Source organism: Narcine bancroftii, chromosome 1 (assembly GCF_036971445.1).
Source record: "Narcine bancroftii isolate sNarBan1 chromosome 1, sNarBan1.hap1, whole genome shotgun sequence".
Classification (NCBI taxonomy): domain Eukaryota; kingdom Metazoa; phylum Chordata; class Chondrichthyes; order Torpediniformes; family Narcinidae; genus Narcine; species Narcine bancroftii.
This window is the reverse complement of record NC_091469.1, coordinates 45,707,030-45,731,351: the sequence shown is the minus strand read 5'-3', so window position 1 is coordinate 45,731,351 and position 24,322 is coordinate 45,707,030. Positions and strand designations below refer to the sequence as shown.

General features: G+C 40.9%; 1 protein-coding gene across 3 annotated transcripts in view; it reads left to right on the top strand.

The window, feature by feature from the left end:
• The window catches only part of mfhas1 (multifunctional ROCO family signaling regulator 1), a 72,688-nt gene extending 54,969 nt beyond the window's left edge, over positions 1-17,719 (top strand). The window contains exons 2-3 of one of the 3 annotated variants that reach the window (XM_069925567.1): positions 7,711-7,833; positions 16,061-17,719. In XM_069925567.1, the coding sequence (XP_069781668.1) occupies positions 7,711-7,833; positions 16,061-16,065 (128 nt within the window). In that variant the 3' untranslated portion in view covers positions 16,066-17,719. Of the gene's footprint in view, positions 1-7,710; positions 7,842-16,060 lie in introns of those variants that run through there. The other 2 variants (XM_069925577.1, XM_069925556.1) reach the window with 2 other exon arrangements.
• Positions 17,720-24,322: the final 6,603 nt, after the last annotated feature.

The following is a 24,322-nucleotide window of genomic DNA, read 5'->3' as shown; positions in this document are numbered from 1 at the left end:
AATCTCTTGGTGCCTGCCACATTGACCACCGCCAGTGGGCTGATAACGCCTCAAACCGTGCATCTTGGCGCCTCACAGTTTGGCGGGCAGCAACCTCCTTTGAAGAAGACCGCAGAGCCCACCTCACTGACAAAAGGCAAAGGAGGAAAAACCCAACACCCAACCCCAACCAACCAATTTTCCCCTGCAACCGGTGCAATCGTGTCTGCCTGTCCCGCATCGGACTTGTCAGCCACAAACGAGCCTGCAGCTGACATGGACTTTTTACCCCCTCCATAAATCTTCGTCCGCGAAGCCAAGCCAAAGAAAAGAAACATAAAGAATACTGTTTGACCTGCTGAGTTTCTCCACTATTTTATGTTTTAACCTTAACCACGGTGTTTACAGATTTTCTTGATTTACCTCGCACTTCAACATCTTGATTCCAGCCAAGCCAATGCTGTGTGCAGCACAAGCCAATGGCTGAGTGCAGGATGTTTGGGGATGTGCTTTTTGTAGGCATTGAACTTGTACCAGGGTTGGGAAATGTTGATCCCAGTCATCAGCTGTGGTTTTTGGACTCTGATATGGCAAGGTTAGGCTTTTGAGTTCATCATGGTTTATCCAAATGGAGGCCTGGGTTGGAATTCTGTCATTACTGTCAGGCAGATGATGGATATTTTATTTGTTGCCTTGTCAGAGGTGTCATTTTTCAGAAGAAACATTTTGGCAGAATCTTGTCTGCCTCTCGGAGATCCTGGCAATATTTTGAAGAAGTGTAAAGGAGTTCCTGCAATGTGGCCAAAATCTATCCCTCAATCAACAACACTAAAATAGATTATTTTTCTTGTGGTACCTTACTGTGGGAACATTGACCGTGATATTTCCTGACTTGACCATATTTTGAAATATTTATTTGGTTGCGAAATGCTTTGGATTATGAAAGGTTTGGAATAATTAATTTTTTTCCAGAGTAGTGTAAGCGTTATTCTGACAGGCTCCCACTGAAGTCGTCGTCTTTTCTGACTAATTGCTATTCGAGTCAAAATTGTTATTTTCTTTTTAGAAATGAATTTGTTCCTTGTGTTTCAGTTAAGGGAAGAAAATTCTGGCATCCTTGCCTGATCTGTAATTGATTCTACTCCCAGTGATTGAATCTGATATCAGTGGAAAATATGTGCAGTAAAGGTTTAGATGAAAAAAAGTTACAATATTTGGAATTTTTTATTAACATCACAGTGGCTTTGTAAATAAGTAAAAATAGCTAGCCTGTAAAGATGTGAAATGTATCTTTTACTAGACTGTATATAATACATATACCTCTTCTTTGGTGCACCTCTGTCACGGTGGCCAGTGGAGAGCTCGCCATATATATAACACGATATATGGCGAGCTCTCCACCGGCCACTGTGACAGAGGCGCACCAAAGAAGAGGTACAAGGACTGCCTAAAGAAATCTCTTGGTGCCTGCCACATTGACCACCGCCAGTGGGCTGATATCGCCTCAAACCGTGCATCTTGGCGCCTCACAGTTCGGCGGGCAGCAACCTCCTTTGAAGAAGACCGCAGAGCCCACCTCACTGACAAAAGACAAAGGAGGAAAAACCCAACACCCAACCCCAACCAATCAATTTTCCGCTGCAACCGTGTCTGCCTGTCCCGCATCGGACTTGTCAGCCACAAACGAGCCTGCAGCTGATGTGGACATTACCCCTCCATAAATCTTCGTCCGCGAAGCCAAGCCAAAGAAGATAATACATCCAGTTAGTGTGCTGATCTAATTGGAGAGAACATGTTTGGTTTGTATGGGAGTGGTGTCTTACTTCTGAATCCTAATGATTTATTATGTAGGGAATTATTAATCTTCCAGTAATGCAACTTGTAGATTTTTTGGATACAGCACCAATCTGCTTGCCCTGTTTGGAATTACGCCCTATTGTTTACATACAAAATTTGTTTCCATCAACAAAGTCCTTTTGCTGAAGGGTATCATTTCTAATTGACTGCCCCAGCTGTGGAGTAAGCTGTACAAGTAAGCTCATCAGTGACTTCCATCCAAATTTGAATTCACAACTATCAACCACTGGTTTTCCATGTCGTTGATTGCTCTCTAGGGCATGGGTATTGGCTGATTGGCCATAATCTGAGTCATTTTGTGAAATCCTCTGTCAGTCAGAAAATTATTCAACCTATATCTGCTTTCAGTTCCTCTTCACACATTCCACTTACAGGAGTTCTTACCGTGTACGTATTAATGTAATTTTGTTTTAATTTAAAGAACCAGCACAGTAACAGGCTCTTCCGGACTACCAACCCAAACTGTCAAAATATACCTATGCGACCAATTAATTTGCTAACCTGTACATCTGTGGCAGGAAACCGGAACACCCGGAGGAAACTGATGCAGTCACAGGAGAACTTGCAGTCAGTGGCAGATTTGAAACTGGGTCGTTGGCTGTGTATTAGCATTGCACTAACTGCTATGCTGCCCTGTGTTCTTAAAACATGAACTGCGAATCTGAACAGTTCTGTTGGAAAACAAGTTGTAAGAAATAGTTTCCCATAAGATTTGTTTCTGGAAGAGCATGATATCCTATTGGCATCACTGGTTACGTTTTTTTTTCGCAACTTTGATTGGATCCATTGTTTTATAATACTGGGTTCCTAAATTGTCCTTTGTATATTTAAGTAAATACTTTGAGGTGAGGGACTGTTGCCATAAGTCATGGTCAAAGCAGACCTTCGGCAATTGGAACATTTTGCTGCAGTGGTCTTGCATCTACAGTTTTTAATGGGCATCAATAGTTAGTGGTTGCAAATATTGTGATTGATTTGTTTGTGTTTCTACAATCTTTCCAGAAAGGAGACTGTTTTTAATGTACTAGAGAGAACACGTCCCAGAAAAAAAAAACCAATATTGAAACACCAGGTCAAAAAAGAGTTAATGCTGTCCTGATTGTATTTTGTGGTAAAGCACACTGCTTGCTCAGTATAAAGATGAGATACCTGACAGTTTTAATCTATCAACCACTGCCCATAGCCTGGAAAAAATACAACCTCCTGACCAGTTTTTAAACTAACATTGTGACAATAATGCAGATCAAAACTGGAAGTAAAACTACCCAACAAAGAAGTTTGTGCTTTTCTTGTCACATTAAAAAGGGGAGTTTGGGAAGAGGAAAAGGCCTTAAATTTAAATATCCGATCCCAAAAGCCACAAGTATCATCCAGTCATTGATTGTCCAGATTCCTTATAAAAATAAATAGTTCGACTTATATTCCTCAAAACCCTGTTTTGATTTTTCTCAAGTATAACTTTGTTTTGCCAGAATAAATTTTATTTCTGGTAGAGTTTTTTTTTAAAATTTATTCATTTGTTGGATGTGGATGGATTGATTACAAATTTGTACCAAGAGTAGCCCACTGAGACACTCGAGCCACTTAATAAATCATGGCTGATCTCGTTCGAACCTCGATTCCACATTGCTATCTAACTGCAATAACCTTTCACCTATGATCACATTTACTTACACTTGTTGCTGAAATATTCAAATACTCTTCTTCACTTGTGTGCTTGCATGTTGTGTACTGAGGACATTGTTTTGTTTGGTTGTACTTGTGCAATTGGATGATAATGAACTTGAACCTACTGCCCTTCAAGAAAGAGTTTTGAAAACATTTTGCGTCATCTCTGTCTTTAATGATGATTTTATTTATAAACAAATGCTTCTTGTTCCATGTTCTCCAAGAGGAGGAAACATTCTCCTCACCCCACCCTGTCAAAACCCCCAAGATCCTACATGTTTTAATTGTATTTTCTCACTCCTCCAAACTCCCACAGATGCATATTAATCCTATTCACCCTTTCCTTAAAACACAATACACTCATTCCAAAGATACGACCAGTAAATCTTCTCAATTAATTATATTCATTAAAATCTTTCCAAAAATAATACTGATCCTTTGCACAATATTCCAGATCTGATCTCATCAATATATTTGATCTGTATATGGGGACTGCACGGGGGAGTCTGGAGGGACGGCCGGCTGAGGGGCCTCGCGGAGATGGGCGTATACAGAGCCGTTGTCATACCCACACTCCTGTTCGGCTCCGAATCGTGGGTCCTCTGCCGGCACCGCCTGCGGCTCCTGGAGCGCTTCCACCGGCGTTGTCTCCGCTCCATCCTCAACATCCATTGGAGCGCTCACACCCCTAACGTCGAGGTACTCGAGATGGCAGAGGTCGACAGCATCGAGTCCACGCTGCTGAAGATCCAGCTGCGCTGGATGGGTCACGTCTCCAGAGTGGGGGGCCATCGCCTTCCCAAGATCGTATTATATGGCGAGCTCTCCACTGGCCACCGTGACAGAGGTGCACCAGGGAAAAGGTACAAGGACTGCCTAAAGAAATCTCTTGGTGCCTGCCACATTGACCACCGCCAGTGGGCTGATAACGCCTCGGGCCGTGCATCTTGGCGCCTCACAGTTTGGCGGGCAGCAGCCTCCTTTGAAGAGGACCGCAGAGCCCACCTCACTGACAAAAGGCAAAGGAGGAAAAACCCAACACCCAACCCCAACCAACCAATTTTCCCTTGCAACCGCTGCAATCGTGTCTGCCTGTCCCGCATCGGACTGGTCAGCCACAAACGAGCCTGCAGCTGACGTGGACTTTTTACCCCCTCCGTAAATCTTCGTCCGCGAAGCCAAGCCAAAGAAAGATATTTAATGCCCTAGTAACAAACATTCTCTTAGTCTTCCTTACTAATTGTTGTACCTGCATGTAATTTTTTGTGAATATTGCATGAGAATACTCCAATCCCAGAGCTTTACAATTTTTCATCAGTCCTTTGTTTTACTTTTGCTGACAGAATGGACAATTTTTTTCCATTATATGTAGTCAATCTTTGACCTCTCATTTAACTTGTCTCTATATCTGCATGCGTTGAATGAGGTTGCGCAGATCAGTGTAGAACTTGTCCTTTTCTGCTTGTTCCGCCTGGAGGGTTGGAGCATAGACACTGATGAGGGTGATGCGACGCTTGTTTTGAAGGGGGAGTCACATGGACAGGATCTGGTCCGAGTGGCCTGTCGGGAGGTTTTCGAGTTTGGAGGCAATGGAGTTCTTGACCATGAAGCCTACACCAGATAGGCGTCGTTCATCCATAGACTTCGACACCGTGAGCAGGAAAGGGCTTTGGCAAATACTAGAGTGCCTCGGATGCCCCCCAAAGTTCCTCAACATGGTTATCCAACTGCACGAAAACCAACAAGGTCGGGTCAGATACAGCAATGAGCTCTCTGAACCCTTCTCCATTAACAATGGCGTGAAGCAAGGCTGCGTTCTCGCACCAACCCTCTTTTCAATCTTCTTCAGCATGATGCTGAAACAAGCCATCAAAGACCTCAACAATGAAGACGCTGTTTACATCCAGTACCGCACGGATGGCAGTCTCTTCAATCTGAGGCGCCTGCAAGCTCACACTTGTCCGTGAACTAGTCTTTGCAGACGATGCTGCTTTAGTTGTCCATTCAGAGCCAGCTCTTCAGCGCTTGACGTCCTGTTTTGCGGAAACTGCCAAAATGTTTGGCCTGGAAGTCAGCCTGAAGAAAACTGAGGTCCTCCATCAGCCAGCTCCCCACCATGACTACCAGCCCCCCCACATCTCCATCGGGCACACAAAACTCAAAATGGTCAACCAGTTTACCTATCTCGGCTGCATCATTTCATCGGATGCAAGGATCGACAATGAGATAGACAACAGACTCGCCAAGGCAAATAGCGCCTTTGGAAGACTACACAAAAGAGTCTGGAAAAACAACCAACTGAAAAACCTCACAAAGATTAGCGTATACAGAGCCATTGTCATACACACACTTCTGTTCGGCTCCGAATCATGGGTCCTCACCTACGGCTCGTAGAACGTTTCCACCAGCGTTGTCTCCGCTCCATCCTCAACATTCATTGGAGCGACTTCATCCCTAACATCGAAGTACTCGAGATGGCAGAGACCGACAGCATCGAATCCACACTGCTGAAGATCCAACTGCGCTGGGTAGGTCACGTCTCCAGAATGGAGGACCATTGCCTTCTCAAGATCGTGTTATATGGCGAGCTCTCCACTGGCCACCGTGACAGAGGCGCACCAAAGAAGAGGTACAAGGACTGCCTAAAGAAATCTCTTGGTGCCTGCTACATTGACCACCGCCAGTGGGCTGATATCACCTCAAACCGTGCATCTTGGCGCCTCACAGTTCGGCGGGCAGCAACCTCCTTTGAAGAAGACCGCAGAGCCCACCTCACTGACAAAAGACAAAGGAGGAAAAACCCAACACCCAACCCCAACCAACCAATTTTCCCTTGCAACTGCTGCAACCGTGTCTGCCTGTCCCGCATCGGACTTGTCAGCCATAAACGAGCCTGCAGCTGATGTGGACATTACCCCTCCATAAACCTTCGTCCGCGAAGCCAAGCCAAAGATATCTGCATGCAGTGTGTTAATGTCCTCTTCATAATCTATCATTCTGTAAGCCACAAATTTTGCAAGTCCATTTTCCATGCTATCATACATGTTATTTGCATAATTTGTAAAAAGGGGGAACCAGCATCGATTTGTGTGGCACAGGAATTCCTTGTAACAAAGAATAAGAAAATGACCCATTTATGGCTACCCAATGAGTAGGTGATATAATTATACAATTTTACCATGTTATAGGTTCTTGGTTTGAATGTGATTTTAAAATGTGTTTGTTTATTTACTTATCACATGCATGACTAATTCAATAATCTGGATTTTACATCTATGGTTGAACTGGAATCTGCAAATATTTAAGTTGTGTGTTTGGTACTTGCCATTTGTCAATAAGAAACCATGTAGTGTGATAATGACTGCTTGGGTCCTTTGCTAACTTCGGCCTAGGTTGATGACAGTTTCCTTTGACAACTTGTTAGCTCCATCTGTTGATTCAGGTTTGCAAAGTGAAAGATGGAACTTTCTCAAAGTTTGCTTACATCTCGAAATGCACAAGTATCACTGTAATGCCATCCACAATACTTCAGAAACCATCATCTGCACTTACTGAATGGTCTGCAACCAGGTCAAAGAAATAACTATTTTACTTTGAGCTGTGAAACAGAGTCAATAATTTAAGTCAAAGATTATTTTCCCGTTCTGATGAAGGATCCTGGAGCTGAAATACTGCACTGTGTTTTTGATTCTGATGACCACCTTCTGCAGTGTTTTGCTTCAATTGCTTCAAGATGTCTCCAGTTATTAAAAAACTCCTTAAGATGACTTTTATATTTCCCATTGTCAACAGTGGTGGCAACAGGCAGCAGTCTGTTCCTCTGAGTTCAATGAAGAGTAAAAATGTGTAAAAAGGGAGTGGGAATGAGGAAGGGGGGTGTGGATGAGGGAATCAATCCAAAAATATCTCTGGACAACATCATGTGAAACAAGTTTTTCTTAGGACAGGAAATACATTCTACATTCAGAAACAATGCTTCATAGGATAACTGATGGAAAGAAGGTACTTAACGAAGAGATCTTGGGAGTTCAGGTACTTTGCTGTCATCCACAGTGTTCTCGTTGTACGTGTGCCACGCATGGTAACTGTCCAGTTTACCACCAGGCTTGCAAATTACTTTAAGTTCCTTAACAATATCTAAGCACTCACTTGAGGGTCTAATGAATTAATGACTATTTATCAATCTCTTTCTTTCTCTTTCAACAGGGGAGCTATTGACCCAGTCCAGGCCTGAAGGAGTGACTGAGATTATCTGCCCCAAAAATGGGAGTGAGCATGTGGATGTGGCCCTGGTTTACCCCCCGACCCCCACTGTGATCAGTCCCTGCTGTAAGTGAGCAGTGGGCCACCCTGCTAGTCTTCCTCAGAAAAGATACCTTTAAAATTCTGTTCAAATATTTTGCAGACAACAAGTTTTGTAGAAAGAATAAGGTAAGGTAGAGGGACGTGGGTTTACTTAAAATTAATGTTTTGTCCGTTAACTCTTCAAGAATTAGTGAAGATCTCCTAGTGGTATAAATCAAGCAGAGTAGATTTGCATTTTTACCTGAGTGGATCCTCCAAACTGAATGCAAACTGGCGGCTTGACTCTATGTGCCCAGCGATCAGATGAGATTGACCAGAAATGAAAGCCAGAGGATGTGCAGAGAAAGAGAAGCTATCCTGCTAACACAAACAATGATTCCAACTCTCACAATCATTGGATAGGCAAAAACAAAGAACACCCAATTCAATAAAAAACCAATTCATATAAAAGATTCTTAAAAAGTTCCTCTTTTGGCTGCCAGGTTGAGCAAATGTGAATCTGTGGGTGGACGTTTACAGCCTGACCAGTTCATGTCAGTTTCTACAACATGGAAAAGTCTGGATAAGGGAACCAAGAAAAGCTGTTCAGTTCATGATGTTCCTGGAAAGAGTACAGAGATAAACATTCTTGCTCAAGATACACAAGATGAGAAATGAGGGTAATGACTTGGAAATAGCTCAATGGAACTCGCTGCCTATGAAGCTGGTGGACCCAAATATAATTAGTGATTTCAGTCGGAAATTAGACAGGCACTTGAGGGAAATCAACTTGAGAGCTGCAGGAAGTGTGGGAATGGACTGCCTTGTATTGATCTAAAGAGAGCTGGCATAGAGTTGCTGGACCAAATGTGTGCCTCTTGTGACAATAATACCCCATTACTGTGCAATTACAATGTTGTGGCCATTACAGAAATTTAGCTGATACAAGGACAGGATTGGCTGGTGCAGATACCCAGGTTTAGATGTTTTAAAGGGACAAGATGGCAGATAAAGGGAGGAACATTACTGATCAGGCACAGTATCACAGGTGCAGAAAGGGAGGACATTGTGGAGGGATTGTCTACTGAATTAGTGTGGATGGAAGCCTGAAACAGGAAGGGAGCTGTCATTGTTTCTTGGCCCCCAAATAGCCCCCGGGACACTGAAGACCAGATAAATAGGACGATTTTGGAAGGTGCAGAAATAACAGGGTTGTTGTTATGGGAGACATCAATTTCCCAAATTTTGACTGGCACGTAATGCAGATTCTTTATCTTTCTTGCAGTAAGGTAGATGGGTAGAATATGTCAGGATTCCTGACCCAGTATGTGGGCCAGCCGACTTGAGGAGAGCCATACTAGGTAATGAACATGAACCTGGTTAGGTGACAGACATCTCCGTGGGGGAGCATTTCAGTGATGGTAACTATAACGTTGACCTTTAGCATAGCTATGGGCAATGATAGGGGTAGACAAAGTGATAAAGTGTTTAATCGTGGAAGGGCTAATTATGTTGGGATTAGGCAGAAAATGGGGAGAATAAATTAAGAACAGATGTTCTCAAGGAGAAGCACAGAAGCAATGTGGAAGATGTTTAGGGACCACTTGCATTGGGATCTGGATAGGTTTGTCCCACTGAGACGAGGAAAGGATGGTAGAATAAGGTTGATAAAATAGGTGAGAGCGAATTAAGAGGAAGAAGGAAGCAAAAGTCAGGCAGGGTGCATGAGAATTGAACAGTAGCCAGGAAGGAACTTGAGCAAAGACTTAGGAGAGCGATAAGGCAGGTAGGATTGAGGAAAACTAAGGAAATGAGGGCATATGTGAAGAACTGTGAAGAACTGAGGATGATGAGAGTGAAGGTAAGGCTGCTTAAGGATAAGGGAGCCCATATGTGCCTGGAGGTAGGGGAGTTCCTTAATGAATACTTTGCTTCATTGTTCACAAGAGAGAGGGATCCTCGTCAATTTGATATCAGTATAGGACAAAAGTGTGCTGGAGCATGTTGAGGTTAAGAAAGAGGACGTGTTGGACCTTCTTGAAAACATTAGGATTGGGACTAGATTAAATATATCCCATGTTACTAGCAGAAGCAAGGGAAGAGATTGCTGGGGCATCAGCATTGATGTTTGTGTCCTCCCTGGTCATGGGAGATGATAAAGGATCTGAGAATGACAAATGTGGTCCCCTTGTTTTAAAAAAGGTAATAGAGAAAATCCTGAGAATTGTGGACCAGTGAGTCTTGTATCAGTAGTGGATCAACTATTGGAAAGGATTCTTAGGGACAGGATTTACAAGCATTTGGAGAAGAACAATCTTCTCGGGGATAGTCAGCATGACTTTGTGAGGGATAAGGTTACGCCTTACAATCCTAGGTGAGTTTTTTGAGAAAGTAGCAAAATAAATTGATGAAGGCAGGGTGGCAGGCGTGGAGTATATGGATTTCATTAAGGCATTTGATAAGTTTTCCCATGATGTACACATTCAGAAACCCATGAGGCAGTGACCCATGGAACCTTAGCTGTGTGGATTCAGAACTGGCTTGCCTGCAGACAGCAGAGGGCAGTGGTTCTTAACAGTGTGGAAAAATAGAGGGACCTTGGGGTTTAAATCCATAGCTCTCTTAAGGTTGCCGCACAGGTTGATGGGCCAATTAAGAAGGCTTGTGTTTGCTGGCCTTCATTAGTAGGGGGATTGAGTTCAAGAGTCAGAAGGTAATGTTGCAGATCGATTAAAATTTAAGTTGGAATATTGTGTTCAGTTCTGGTCCTGTCATAACAAGAAGGATGTGGAAACTATGTGGGTGCAGAGGAGATTTATCAGGATGTTGCCTGGATTGGAGAATGTGTCTTATGAGGCTCTCTGGAGCAAAAAAGGATGAGAGATGACTTAATAGAGGTATACAAGATTACGAGAGGCAAAGACAGCCAACACCTCTTTTCTGGGGCAAGTCTAGCAAACACCAGAGGACATTAGTATAACGTGAGGGGAGGAAAGTCTATGGGAAATGTCGGGGTAATTTTTTTTTTAAACAGGGCCTGGAATGCATTGCCTGGGTGGTAGGAGAGGCGAGTGACATTTAAAAGTCTCCGAGGCACATGGATCCAAGAAAAACAGAGGGCCTTGGGTGTGAAGTAGGGAAGGTTTAGTTTGTTGAGTAGGTTTATATAGGTCGGCACCACATTGTGGGCCGAGAGGTCTGTAGTGTGCTGTAATGTTCGATGTTCTACCCGTAGGAGATTTCTTTGACCCTATGGCTGTTGTGTTTGATGGGAACTTACGAATGATTATAAACAGAAGTACTGTAGTCCTTGGCTTCCGATTAAACTTTCTACATTAGTGACTTTCAGCTTTATCATTCAAAGTGTACTCTTCCAAGGTCAGAACATTGGGTATATTCAATAAAGATAGAGGGAATAGTTATGAAGACATTATTTTAAAAAAATACAACTTAAACAAAGCATTATCCCAATCAAGGGAGATTGAACAGGCTCTTTACAAAAAGAGAAAGCCGATGTTTCTCATTATGAATAATCAGAGAGAACACACAATGAGGCATATTGCAACATAACAAAAATAACTTCAGTTTAAAAGTTAGAATCAAACATGAACTCTTGGTTTCTCAAACAGATCTGTTTGCATTTTTAGCAGAAATGTCATCCTTAATTTTTGATGTTTTAATATTCTTCTTGTACATCTGAGTGTGATAGAATTATTACAGTAAAGGTACACAATCCTTTATCCGGAACCCTTGGGGACAATGTGTTCCAAAGTTTGGATTTTTCCGGATTTTGGAAAGCCCATCTGAATTGTGCTGCCATATCCACCCCCTTCCAGTTGCCCTTCTGTCTCCGCCCACCCCCCCACCTGCCCGACTCGAGCTGCCGATCTCTCCCCCACCTCCCCCTGGTCTCTCGCCTGTCTGACTCACGCTGCTGCTTAGCTCCCCATTTGTCGGACTTTGGAGCTTTCAGGATTTTAGATGTCCGGATAAAGGATCGCGTACCTGTACAGAGAAGACCATGTTCCCATCGAGTCCATGCCCTCTAATGCTACAGCAGTTGACTCTACCCCCACTCCTTTGCCAAGCTCTGTCAATTATTTTTCCTCGTATGTTATTCTGGTTCTCTTTTGAAAGTCTTGATTCCCTCTTGTTCAACCACCCTTACAGGCTTTGAGTTCCAGATCACAAACACTCTCAGGCATCCTCACATTCTCCCTGTGCTCATTACTTTAAATGTAAGATTCCTGGTCCTGGAACTGGCTGTGATGAGAACAATTTATTTCTATTATCACACTCTAGCCTGTCAGCTAAAATACCTTTTACTTTTTAAAATGCTCTGCACCTTCAAGCACCTTCCCTTTTTTCCAGAAAGTGTGGTGACCAGAATTGGTTTCCAATCACCTTTATAGTCTGAACAATAATTTACGAAGAATCAACATAATCTGCGGTGTTATTTGAGAAACGCTGGATCCTTTCTGCTTAACAAATCATATCCTCAAAAATGTTTATCGTCAATATTAATGACTTGAATTGTTTATCTATATCAGTGGTTCTCAACCTTTTTCTTCTTCCACTCACATACCACTTTAAGTAATCCCTATGCCTAGGTGTTCTGTGATTAGTAAGGGATTGCTTAAGGTGGTATGTGGTGGAAAGAAAAAGTTTGAAAACCACTGTTTTAATCATACCTAATTGACGTTATGTGCAGTGTTTCATAACTCCAAAGGAAATGGGCCAATTACAATTTTTCTCAAGCAAAATATTTCAGTAACAATTGGGTCCAGAGCAGTGGTTCTCAAGCTTCCCTTCCCACTCACATCCCACCTTAAGCAATCCCTTATTAATCACAGAGCACCGATGGCATAGGGATTACTTAAAGGGGAATGTGAGTGGAAAGAAAAAGGTTGAGAACCGTTGATCTATATTAATAGTTTGGATAAAGCATGATTATTAATTTATCATTTGACAGCGAAATGGATGATATAGTGGACAGTGAAGAAGATTATCTGAGCATTATATAAAATGAGAAAGTGTGTCAAGAAATGGCAGATTGAAATTTACTTGGACAAGTGTGAGGTGTTACGCTCTGGTAGGTAAAATGGAGAGTCTTAACAGTACAGATATCTAGTTCCATGACAGTAACGTCACAGGTAGACGGGATGATGAAGAATGTTTTAGCATGCTTAGCTTCACCATTCAGACCATTGAGTACAGGACTAGGGATGTCATGCTACAGCTGTAAAAGATAATGGTGAGTCCACACTTTTTGTATTGGTCATAGTTCTGAGCATTCAGCTACAGGAAAGATATAATTAAACTGGAAAAGGTGCCAAAAGATTTACAAGAACGTTACCAGGATTGGTGGCCTTGAATTAGAAGGAGAGACTAGATAGCCTGAGACTTTTCTCCCTGGGACGTTGAAGGCTAAGGGAGGGGCCTTAGAGATTTAAGGTAAATAGTCATCGTCTCTTCCCAAGGGTTGGGGAATCTAAAACTAGAGGGCATAGGTTTAATGTGAGAGGGGAAACATTTTAAAGGCATCTGAAGTCATTTTTTTCAGAGGGTGGTGGATATATGGAGAAAACTGGCAAAGGAAGTGGTAAAAAGTTGTAATGATTAAAAGAAATTTAGACAGGTACATAGATAGGAAATAATTTGAGGAATGTGTGAAAATGGTTGGCGCGGACAATTTGGGCCAAAGAGCCTTTTTTTGTGCAGTAAAACTGTATGACCAGAAAGTCTTTTTTTTACTCAGGGGGTGGGTGGTCCACCTCTGGAATGAGCTGCCAGAGGTAATGATAGAAGTAGGCACAATTACAACATTCAAATGACATTTGGGGAGATTTATGGGTAAGAGGAGCTTGGAGGGATAGGGATCAAATGGTGGCAAATGAGATTTGTCCAGAATATTGATCAGCATGGACTAGTTGGGCTGAAGGGTCTGATCTATGACTCGATATATTCTGCACCTTCTAAGTTCAAAGCACGTAACTACCCAAGAAACTTTGTTTTGTGCACGCTTTATATTGTTGTTTCTATTATATGCCACTTGCCTGCTTATTCTATTAGCCTTTCTGCTTTCTTAGAGTCTGTAACTGTCCTCCCAATAGTTTACCACATCTTCAAGTACTTCATTGATTTTTACACTCTTGAGTTTATGACACTACTGATCATAAATTCCAGGACACTTTACCAACACACCCGTGACTGCAGCTTAACTGACACACTTATAGTTTGAAATAAAAGTGGGCAGCATCTATGGGGAAAGAGGTAGATAACATTCCAGGTGGGCGATCTTTCATAATGCATTTGCTAAAAGCCCTGTCTTTTAACCAGAGTTACATGATCCTTCCCGCAGCCTACAAAAATATTCCCAGATCTGTTTGTTTTTTAGTATGTCACCAATTTCTGTAACATTGCTTCAGTTGTGTTAGCTTGTCGAAGATTTGCCAAATACCTTATTACAATGTAAATGCTGAAGCTCTGCTGAGCTTGGTGCAGATGGCTACCTTTTGTTATTCTACTTTCTTGTCTGGAATTTAATAGCAGTTTCCCTACTGCTAGGGAATTCATTGGAATTTTTTTAAATATAAGATATCCATGTGAGAGTAAAAAGCAACGTGTCCAATGGGAGACCTGAGTGAACCTTGACTTTTCTTGAGTGACTGTTCTTGTGTGAAATGTGAGGCATTGCATGCTGTAAATTAGTAAACCTAATTCAATAATGTAGATTATGCATCTCTGGACAGACTATAATTGATGGTGAGTTTGATCTTAGTCTATCAATCATACTTTAATTGCATGCAACACCTCCACAAAGACAAAATTCATGGCTATGTCGTTCGTTGTGTATGAACTTGTAAATGTGAGTTGGGGGAAAAATTACTGTTAATTGTATACAGTAACATTTAACAATGGTGTGATTTTTATTTTTAATTACTTTTTGGATGTATGCCCTTGGATGAAGCCTTGCGGTCATCTTCCAGTATAATGCCAAATTCAAGAAAGCTCTCACAGTTTGAAAGAGCAGGGCTCTCCGTGAAACAGCCCCCTCCCCCAGCATGGGTGGGATCTGGATCTGCACTGAATTCTTGGAACTCTTGTAACAAGTGGATGAAATCAAAATATTAATGATATGTAAAGCTTTTGTTTGGTTTGATGCCTAGTGAGAAATCCTGTGCTTGAGATAAATGAGCCCTACACATCAAAATGTAAATATTGACGAATTTGATTATTTGATATGACATTTATACAGAAAATTTAATGTTCATTAGCAACTATAAAGGTTTCACCTCATACAAATTTGGGGAAACTTGAAAGCATTTGAGAGAGAATAAGTTACAGGGAAAATCAGTGGGGGGAAGGGGGATGTATCTTGGGACAGCACAGACTCATTGACTTCATGGTAAAAGAAAACATGAAAAAAATTTAAAATTTGACCTAATCATTGAGAAATATTGGGTGGCATGATTAGCATAGCGGTTAGTGACCCGGGTTCCAACCTGGTGCTCTTTGTAAGGAGTTTGTATGTTCTCCCCATGTCTGCTTGGGTTTTCCCTGGGATCGCTGGTTTCCTCCCACCCTCAAATGTATGGAGTTGTAGGTTAATTGGGCATCCCAGGTTTAAATGGCTGGAATTGGCTTCTACGGTGTTGTAATTTTACACTGGTTTAAGTTGGTGGATATGGTTATCAAATTGTTCTCTTAAAATGGAGTAATTGATGGATAGAGAATTTTTTTCACCCAGTGGCTAATGGGAGGGGTGGGGTGATGCTGGAATTAATTGTATGAAACTCTCATCACACTTAGGATGTACTTGAATGTGTACTTGAAGAGTTATATGGGGTCAACACTAGTTGGTTAGATTAATAGGATTAGGTTCGGAGCTTTTATTTGATTGGCACAAACACACAAATCACATACTCTTTGTGCTGTAAATGTCCTATGATTTTATATTTCTATGATGTGGTAATACTGCACCTTAAATCCTGTACTTAGTCCTCATTACTGAGGGAATCAAATACTAGCGATGAAAAGCTGCTTGGATCATATCAGGAGCCATACAAGTGCTGTAGGATATTTCTGCATGATGAACTAAGAAGGCTGAATGGCCTTCCTCGTCCAATAATTAGTCTGCTGTTAGCCTGAAAGTTGCTTTCCACCAACTGTATATTTGGAGTATACAAGCAGCCAAGAACAAATAAACATTTTTTTCAGTTGCGCGGTTACCTTACAGTGATGCGATTCAACTGTCTTTTCTTTTTCATAGGTTGACGTTCAGTTGAGGCATTTGTGAACAGTAGAGGAATGTCTGTCCTTGGAAATATAAGAAGGCTTGATCCATTGCACATGGATGCTCTTTTCCAATGGATTCAATGGGAACAGGTCATTGAAGATCTTGCAATTGACCAACTGACTGTCTTGATTGTATACTCAAGGTATAGAAAAAGACTTTTATCATCTACTTCAAACAGTCCTGCTTTCAATGAGGAACAGAGGACTTGTATCATTTGAAAGCGGATTGACCCATTAAACCAATTCTTGGATGATGCAGTGTATTCAATCTACAAAATACACAGAAGTTCATTTGGGCTTTTCCAACAGCATTTCACAAATTTGTGACTACTATCAACAAGAGGGACAAAGGCAGCAGGCACATAAAAGAACCACCACCTGCAGGTTCTACTTGCAAGTCGCAGGCCGACGTGACTTGGAAATATATCACTATTCCTTCAACATTGCTGGATCCAAATCCTGAGCTCCCTATTCGACAGCACTGTGGGAGTACCTTCACCAGAAAGATGGTGCAAGTTCAAGGTGGCAGTAATTGGGATGGGCAGTAAAATCTTTGTCAGCAGTGCCCATATCCTGAAGAATGAAAGACAGAGTTCCACCAGCTTTTTCTGAAACAAGTGGCTCCTCAGGGATTTTGTTTTGCAGTGTTTAATGAAAGCCATACCAAGTGTTGTAGGAATAAAATGCCAAAAGTAATCTTTCTCTTCTTGATTGGGCTCTGTTCATTCTGAGTCTGCAAAGTGTATCACAACCATTTTGTTCTTTAAACTTACTGAAAGTTTTAATTTAAGAGACTGCTGCATTTAAATAAAGAAAAAATTGTGCAATACTCTGGGTGACAGAACAGTCTATCCACACTATTTTCTTCCCTTCTAGGGCTTTAATTAATGTTTATTTGTTTAGGGATGAAAAATTAGTTTTCCCAAATCATTTTTGTACATTTGTTGGAGGTATTCATTAAAATTTAATTCTATTATTTTCTCACAAAAATTTATCAAAAAATCTCTTCTTCTGTCCCCGCCCTTCCCAATGCAGCTCTTCAGCTTGTGAGTTCAAGTACCACTTCAGTCCATATATTACCAGGTTCACACCACAGGGCTGCATTGGGCAGAGCTGTGTTTTTGGAGCCACCCTTTTTCAAAATCAAATACCATACTCTCCCAAACGATCGGAGACAATCCCATGGCCTTATTTGAAGAGATGGGGAGTTTCCCAGGTGTGCTTGGACAACATTTATCCCTCACACCATTTAAAAGACACAGTTGTTCATTCATTTACTGTTCATGGAATTTTGCTGCGTGAGAAGTATTGGGCAAAGTTGCCTACAAAAGATTAATGACACTTCAGGAGGTAATCTGTTGTATGTGAAGTATGCTGGGACATTCTGAGGGCATGATAAGACAGTATGTAAAGATGGGCACTTTCTGCTCATAAGGAAATCGTACAATTGTGTATCATCAAAACGTGTTTTTCTTTAAATCAATTAATCTAAAAGAAAGAAACGATGATCAGTACAGCTGATAAATATCTTATTTTTATGTCTTGTTAATAAAACGTACTGCAATGGATCTCAAATATTTGCACATCAGTCACCTTGGATAATTAACATTAATAAAAGAATCATTGGAAAATGTTTCTGCTTTCATTTTCTAATCCTTGTACAGACAATACCATTCAAAAATCAACGTTAAGACATGCCCTTCAAATTTGATGGTCTAGTACTAATATTTTGGCCAAGAGATGGCCAAAAACTTGGTTTTCTCCAAGTTAAAATGATTTTCAACCACATTGCAGTTAAAAACTACTTTTGCGAGCACTGATTGTAGGGGATCACCAGGACCACATGATTTTTATCTCACTTTGCCAATATGAGAACTGCAACAAATATCCCTAAATCATCACCCCCTTTAATCCCCTAACCACCACCGAGTTCCTCATACTCCTGATTGTGTATTGTATCTTAAGTGTCTTAAGCCCCCTTTTGCATGCCATTACAACTCCCCTTTCCATTCCTTCACAGACCTGCCCATCCTTGGCATTCATCGCTGTCGGAGTGAGGCCCAATGCAAACCAAAGGGACAACACTCATATTCCATCTGCGCAGCCTGCAACCCAATGGTACGAATATTGAATTTTCCAAATTCAGGTAATGAATCCCCTCTCTTATCTACCTACTGTCTTTAATAAAATCTAGAATGTGCACTTCAATCACATGTGAATTGTTTGATGACAAATTTAAAACTGGAGCACAGGGACAAATAAAGGAAAGAAAAAGTCCAAAACATTATGGAGGGCACTGCATATATAAAATTTGCTCAATTCTTTGAAGGTGTAACAGAGAAAGCTGATAGAGGGGATCTTGTTGATGTGTATTTATAGATTTCAATGAGACATTTGACATGGTGCTACGTAGGATGGTGCATAAGTTAATGATATTGGAAGAACTGAGTTAGAATGGATTGAAAATTGGGCTGTCCTCACAAAAAACAGAGTTGGAATAAATGGGTCTCTTTCATACTGGAAGGAGGTAACTAGTGGAGTACCCCAGAGATCAGTTCTTAGACCACATTGATTGACTATTTACATTAATGATCTGGAGGAAGGAACAGTGAGTAATATGTCCAAATTAGGTGGAGGGATGTCGTAATGAGATTACAGTTAATGGGATATAAATAGATTGAGTGGGCCCAAGAATCAAGCCTTTGGCAAGAGAAATCAAAAGGCAGATTATTTTCTAAATGGAGAAAGCCTGTGAGTGAAATGCAAAGGGATCTAGATGTTCTCATGCAGGACCATAAAATGCAAGCAGGCAGTAGCTAAAGTTGTAGTTAAGGTGTAAGTAGTTAACAAATAGTTAAGGTGACAAACAGAATTTTGATGTTCATTGCAAAGGGGCTGGAGTTTAAAAATAGGGAGGTTCTGTACAGCCATAAAGCATTTTTAAATTTTTTTTAATTTAGACATACAGCATGATATCTGGCCATTTCGGCCCATGAGTCTGTGCCGCCCAATTAACCTATATGTTTTGAACGGTGGGAGGAAACAGGAGCCTCCAGCAAAAACCTATACAGATGCAGGGAGAACGTATAAACTTAGTCAGCACAGGATTCAAGCCCTGGTCCCAGTCACTGGTGCTGTAAAGGTGTTGCACTAACCACTATGCCAACCATGCAGTCCATGTTGCCAGAATTCTGGCAACAAAAGAACTGATACAATAACACTGGAGGCAATATAGTGGAGATCCATTGGACTAATTCCTGGGATAAGAGGGTGGTGCCTCCAAGAGAGACAAAATAATTTGAGCCAGTATTTCTTGGAGTTTAGAAAAATGAGAGCTGACTTTATTCAAGCACACAAGGTCCAAAGGGGGCTTGAGAGGGTAGATGTTGAGATGTTCTCTCTAGTAGGAAAGACTGAAAGGAAAATGGCAAGAACAGATGCACAGGGCACAGCAGATGCTGGAATCAGGTCAAATACAATCTTGAAATAGCAAACATTTTTTTTCCTCCCACTAATACTGCTTGACCCATTGAGTTCCTCCAGTAGATTGTGTTTGGCTTAACATTGCAAAAAGGTTCCCGTCATTTAAAACCGGAGCACTTAGAAATTGCTTCTTAAAGCTATCAGACTGAGAATTTGAAAATTACCTATACTGGTAGCAAGCACAATAATAACAGGTAAAAGGAGGCTGTGAATCCCTAGAGTTGTTTACCTCTGCAGATGGAAGAAGCTGGATCACTAGCATTTAAAGTGGAAGATAAATATTTGATAGATTAAGTAACAGAAAGGTATGAAGAGGAGTTCAGGCCAGCATAGATCAGCCATACTCACGTTAAAAGCTTGAAGGCTCTGATAAGCCTACTCCTGCTCCTATTTTCTTGAGCTCTAACCAGCACCAAGTTCCTTTACCTGATGCCGCTGTGCTTACTAACAACATAGGATCCCATTTAAGCCATGCCTCAATATTAGCATTCTTCTTGTGTTATTGTTTTCAAGTACCTTTTTATCCCACCCTATCTCTGTAATCACTTCCAGCCATGTCCCCACTCCTGTCATCTTAAGCAGTCCCATACTTATTGCTTTCTCCACCCACATGTTCAAGATCAATTATCTCATCAGCCAGGGCAGGACAGTGGATGGCAATCAGCAGAATCTGATGCCATGGCACATCACAGGGCCTGAGCTCAATGTTTAAAAATAGGGAGGTTCTGTACAGCCAAATTAACCTATATGTTTTGAACGGTGGGAGGAAACTGGAGCCTCCAGCAAAAACCTATACAGATGCAGGGAGAACGTATAAACTTAGTCAACACAGGATTCAAGCCCTGGTCCCAGTCACTGGTGCTGTAAAGGTGTTGCACTAACCACTATGCCAACCATGCAGTCCATGTTGCCAGAATTCTGGCAACAAAAGATCAAACACACCTGAATATGCACCACCATCTATGGTGGATTTGATCTTATAGTAGGTGTTGGCCTACCAAAAGACAAAGTGAATATCTGTGATGTTAACTGAACAGAAGATTCACTGAGTGATGAGGACCTTGGGTAATTCATCCAATTTAGATACAGTCCTGAAATATTCAGGAAGTGGCAGCTTCAACTGACTGAGGCCAGATCATGCCAAGTGGCCATCTATCCTTATTCTTATTTCATTTTAATGCAGCAATAGGATGCACACCACATATTTTCCAAGAGATTTAGTGACATCCAATGAGTCCGGCAACGTAATTTGTAATGCTCTATTAAGCAGACAGAGTCCTGATCAGCAACATCCCTTCCTGTAACTGTAGCTCTACTTGGGGTCCCAATTGAGCTAACCCTGGTAGAAATGGCTTGTGAATGCACCCTCAGGCAGGGAGGAGTCTAAAGATTGGTAACTTTTTCAGAGAAGCGAGTTTCAATTTGAATTAATTCTGATTTAGGAAGGTCAATGTTATGTCTCTTGAGTTACTTGGGAGGCTTCTTAAATAACTTAGAGGGGTGAGACTTCATTAACAGAAAAGACTTTACTTACTCATGCCTTCCACCATTTAACGAAAACTATTCACACACTCTCATAAACATATAGATGCGCCAGATAGTGGTGCACTACAGTGAGAAGGGTGTATTCTTATGTGGTTACAGAATAGTTCACATTATCTCGACTATATAATGATCAATTAGTTTAATTTTTAGAGGAATACAAAAAGAAATTAAAATTTGCAGCCTTGTGACAACTGTGACTAAAACAAAATGCTGTCAGAACACAGCCAATCCAACATCATCTGTGGACAGAGAAACCATCTCTGTGTACCTTAAATTCCACCATCATTTTAAAGGAAACCTTCTTAAATCCAAAGAGGAAACTAAGAAAAAAAATCTTGTGGAAATTGAATCACCTACTCCAGAAACCTGAACTACCCAGTAACTCAATAACAGGGCTTATGTGTTGAATGATACCTTCCATTAACAAATTCCACTTTTAACAGAGCAAAAATTTGAGTAAATTAAAAAAATAACTGAACCAATTAAGAAGTTATTAGTTCAGATGGTCAAAAACTTTAACAGTAATATTTTAAAGGAAAGCAAGGGAATCCAAGGGACCAAAATATTTGAGTGGGAGTTGCAAAAGTTAGGCCTTGGCAGCTGATGCAGTCACCAATTTTGAATCAATTAAATTTGGGGACGATTAAAAGGGGAGCTTTAGAGAAATGTCGATATTTTGCATGTTTTCAGGTCTCATGAAGATTTGGACAACAAGATTATGAAGGGTTTTAAAAACTGAAAAGTTTAAAAGTGAACGATAAAAGTTTGTTTTATCTGCTACGATAAAAGTTTCTTTTATCTGCTACAATTGAGTTTAGATTTTAAAGCATGGAGAAAATGAAATGCTCAAGGAATATAAAGAATGTAAAAAAGATTTGAAGAAAGAAATTAGAAAAGCTAAAAAAAAATACAAGGTTGCTTTGGCAAATAAGGAGAAAGTAAATCCAAAGGGTTTCTACCTGGATAAAATTTGTCCCTTAGAGAATCAGAGTGGAACCAAAAGACATGGGGGAGATTTTTGAACTATTTATTTTCTTCAGTAAAGGAGAAAGATATTGAATTGTGTAAGGTGAGGGAAACAAGTAGGAAAGTTATGGAAACTGATGACTGAGGAGGAGGAAGTTCTAGAGCAGCGGTTCTCAACCTTTTTTCTTTCTACTCACATTCCACTTTAAGTCTTCCCTATGCCATCGGTGCTCTGTGATTAGCAAGGGACTGCTTAACGTGGTAACAAATAGATCTAGAACAGTGATTCTCAACCTTCCCTTCCCATTCACATCCCACCTTAAGCAATCCCTCACTAACCATAGAGCACTGATGGCATAGGGATTACTTAAAGTGGTATGTGAGTGGAAAGAAAAAGGTTGAGAACTGCTGTTCTAGAGCTTTTAAGAAATATAAAGATGGACAAGTCTCTGGGTCCTGACAGGATATTCCCTAGGACTTTGAGGGATGTCAGTGTAGAAAAAGCAGGAGCCCTGATAGAAATATTTAAAATGTCATTAGCGACAGGGATGGTGCCAGAGGATTGGCGGATTGTGCACATTGTTCCATTGTATAAAAAGGGTTCAAGGAGTAAATCGAGCAATTATCAGCCTGTAAGTTTGACGTCAGTGGTGGGCAAATTAATGAAAAATGTTCTTAGAGATGGTATATATAATTATCTGGATAGACATGGAATGATTAGGAACAGTCAACATGGATTTGTGCATGGAAGGTAATGTTTGACAAATCTTACTGAATTTTTTTTTTGAAGAGGTTACCAGGAAAATTGACGAGGGTATGGTGATGGATTTTGTCTATATGGACTTCAGTAAGGCTTTTGACAAGGTTCCACATGGAAGGTTAGTTAGGAAGGTTCAATCGTTCAGTGTGAATATGGAAGTAGTAAAATGGATTCAACAGTGGCTGGATGGGAGATGCCAGAGAGTGGTGGTGAATAACTGTTTGTCGGGTTGGAGGCTGGTGGCTAGAGATGTGCCTAAGAATCTGTACTGAGTCCTTTGTTGTTTGTCATATACATTAATGATCTAGATCATGGGGTGGTAAATTAGATTAGTAAGTATGCAGATGATACTATGATAGGTGGTGATGTGGATAGAGAGGAAGGTTTTCAAATCTTGCAGAGAGATTGATGCAAGTTAGAAGAGAGGGCTGAAAGTTGACAAATTGAATTTAATCCTGACAAGTGTGAGGTACTACGTTTTGGGAGGACTAATCAAAATAGGACATACATGGTGAATGGTAGGGTGTTAAAGAAGGCAATTGAACAGAGAGGTCTAGGAATAATGGTACACAGTTCCTTGAAGGTGGAATCTCAGGTGGATAGGGTAGTGAAGAAGGCCTTTGGAATGCTGGTCTTTATAAATCAGTATAAGAGTAAAAGAGTTGGGAGGTAATGTTAAAATTGTACAAGGCATTGGTGAGGCCAAATTTGGAATATTGTGTTCAGTTTTGGTCACCAAATTATAGGAAGGATGTGAACAAAATAGAATACAGAGAAGATTCACCAGAATGAGACCTGGGTTTCAGCACCTAAGTTATAGAGAAAGTTAAACAAGTTAGGTCTTTATTCCTTGGAGTGTAGAAGGCTGAGGGAGATTTTATAGAGTTTTTTTTTAATTTTGAGGGGGATAGATAGAGTAGATGTGGATAGGTTTTTTTTCCCCATTGAGGATCGGGGAGATTCAAAGTAGAGGACATACGCTGAGAGTTAGGGGGCAAAAGTTTAGGTGCAACACAAATGGAAGCTTCTTTACTCAGAGAACGGGGTCTGTGTGGAACGAGCTTCCAGTGGATGTGGTGGAGGCAGGTACAATATTATATTTTAACAAAAATTTGAATAGGTATATGGATGTAAAAGGTATGGAGGTCAGTGGGACGAGGAGAGTGTAAGTGTTTTGGCACAGACAAGAAGGGCCATGATATAATTGTTATATGGTTATAAATATTGTGAGATATTTTAGGTATGCACTTTGCACTGATGTTAACTGGAAGCTGGTGTAACTTTGAATATGGGAAAAAGTTTTTGATAACTTCACGAGACCAGCCTAGAAAGCAATGGGATTGTAATCAATATTGCACTACTCTGGCAATTAGAGAGACTCAGAAATTTAAGTCCTCACCCATCTCTCTTTTCTCCTATTTCTATTTCCTATTTCTTCCACAATAAACGTGGTCCAAATATCCACTGCCCTGTGCAGAGTGC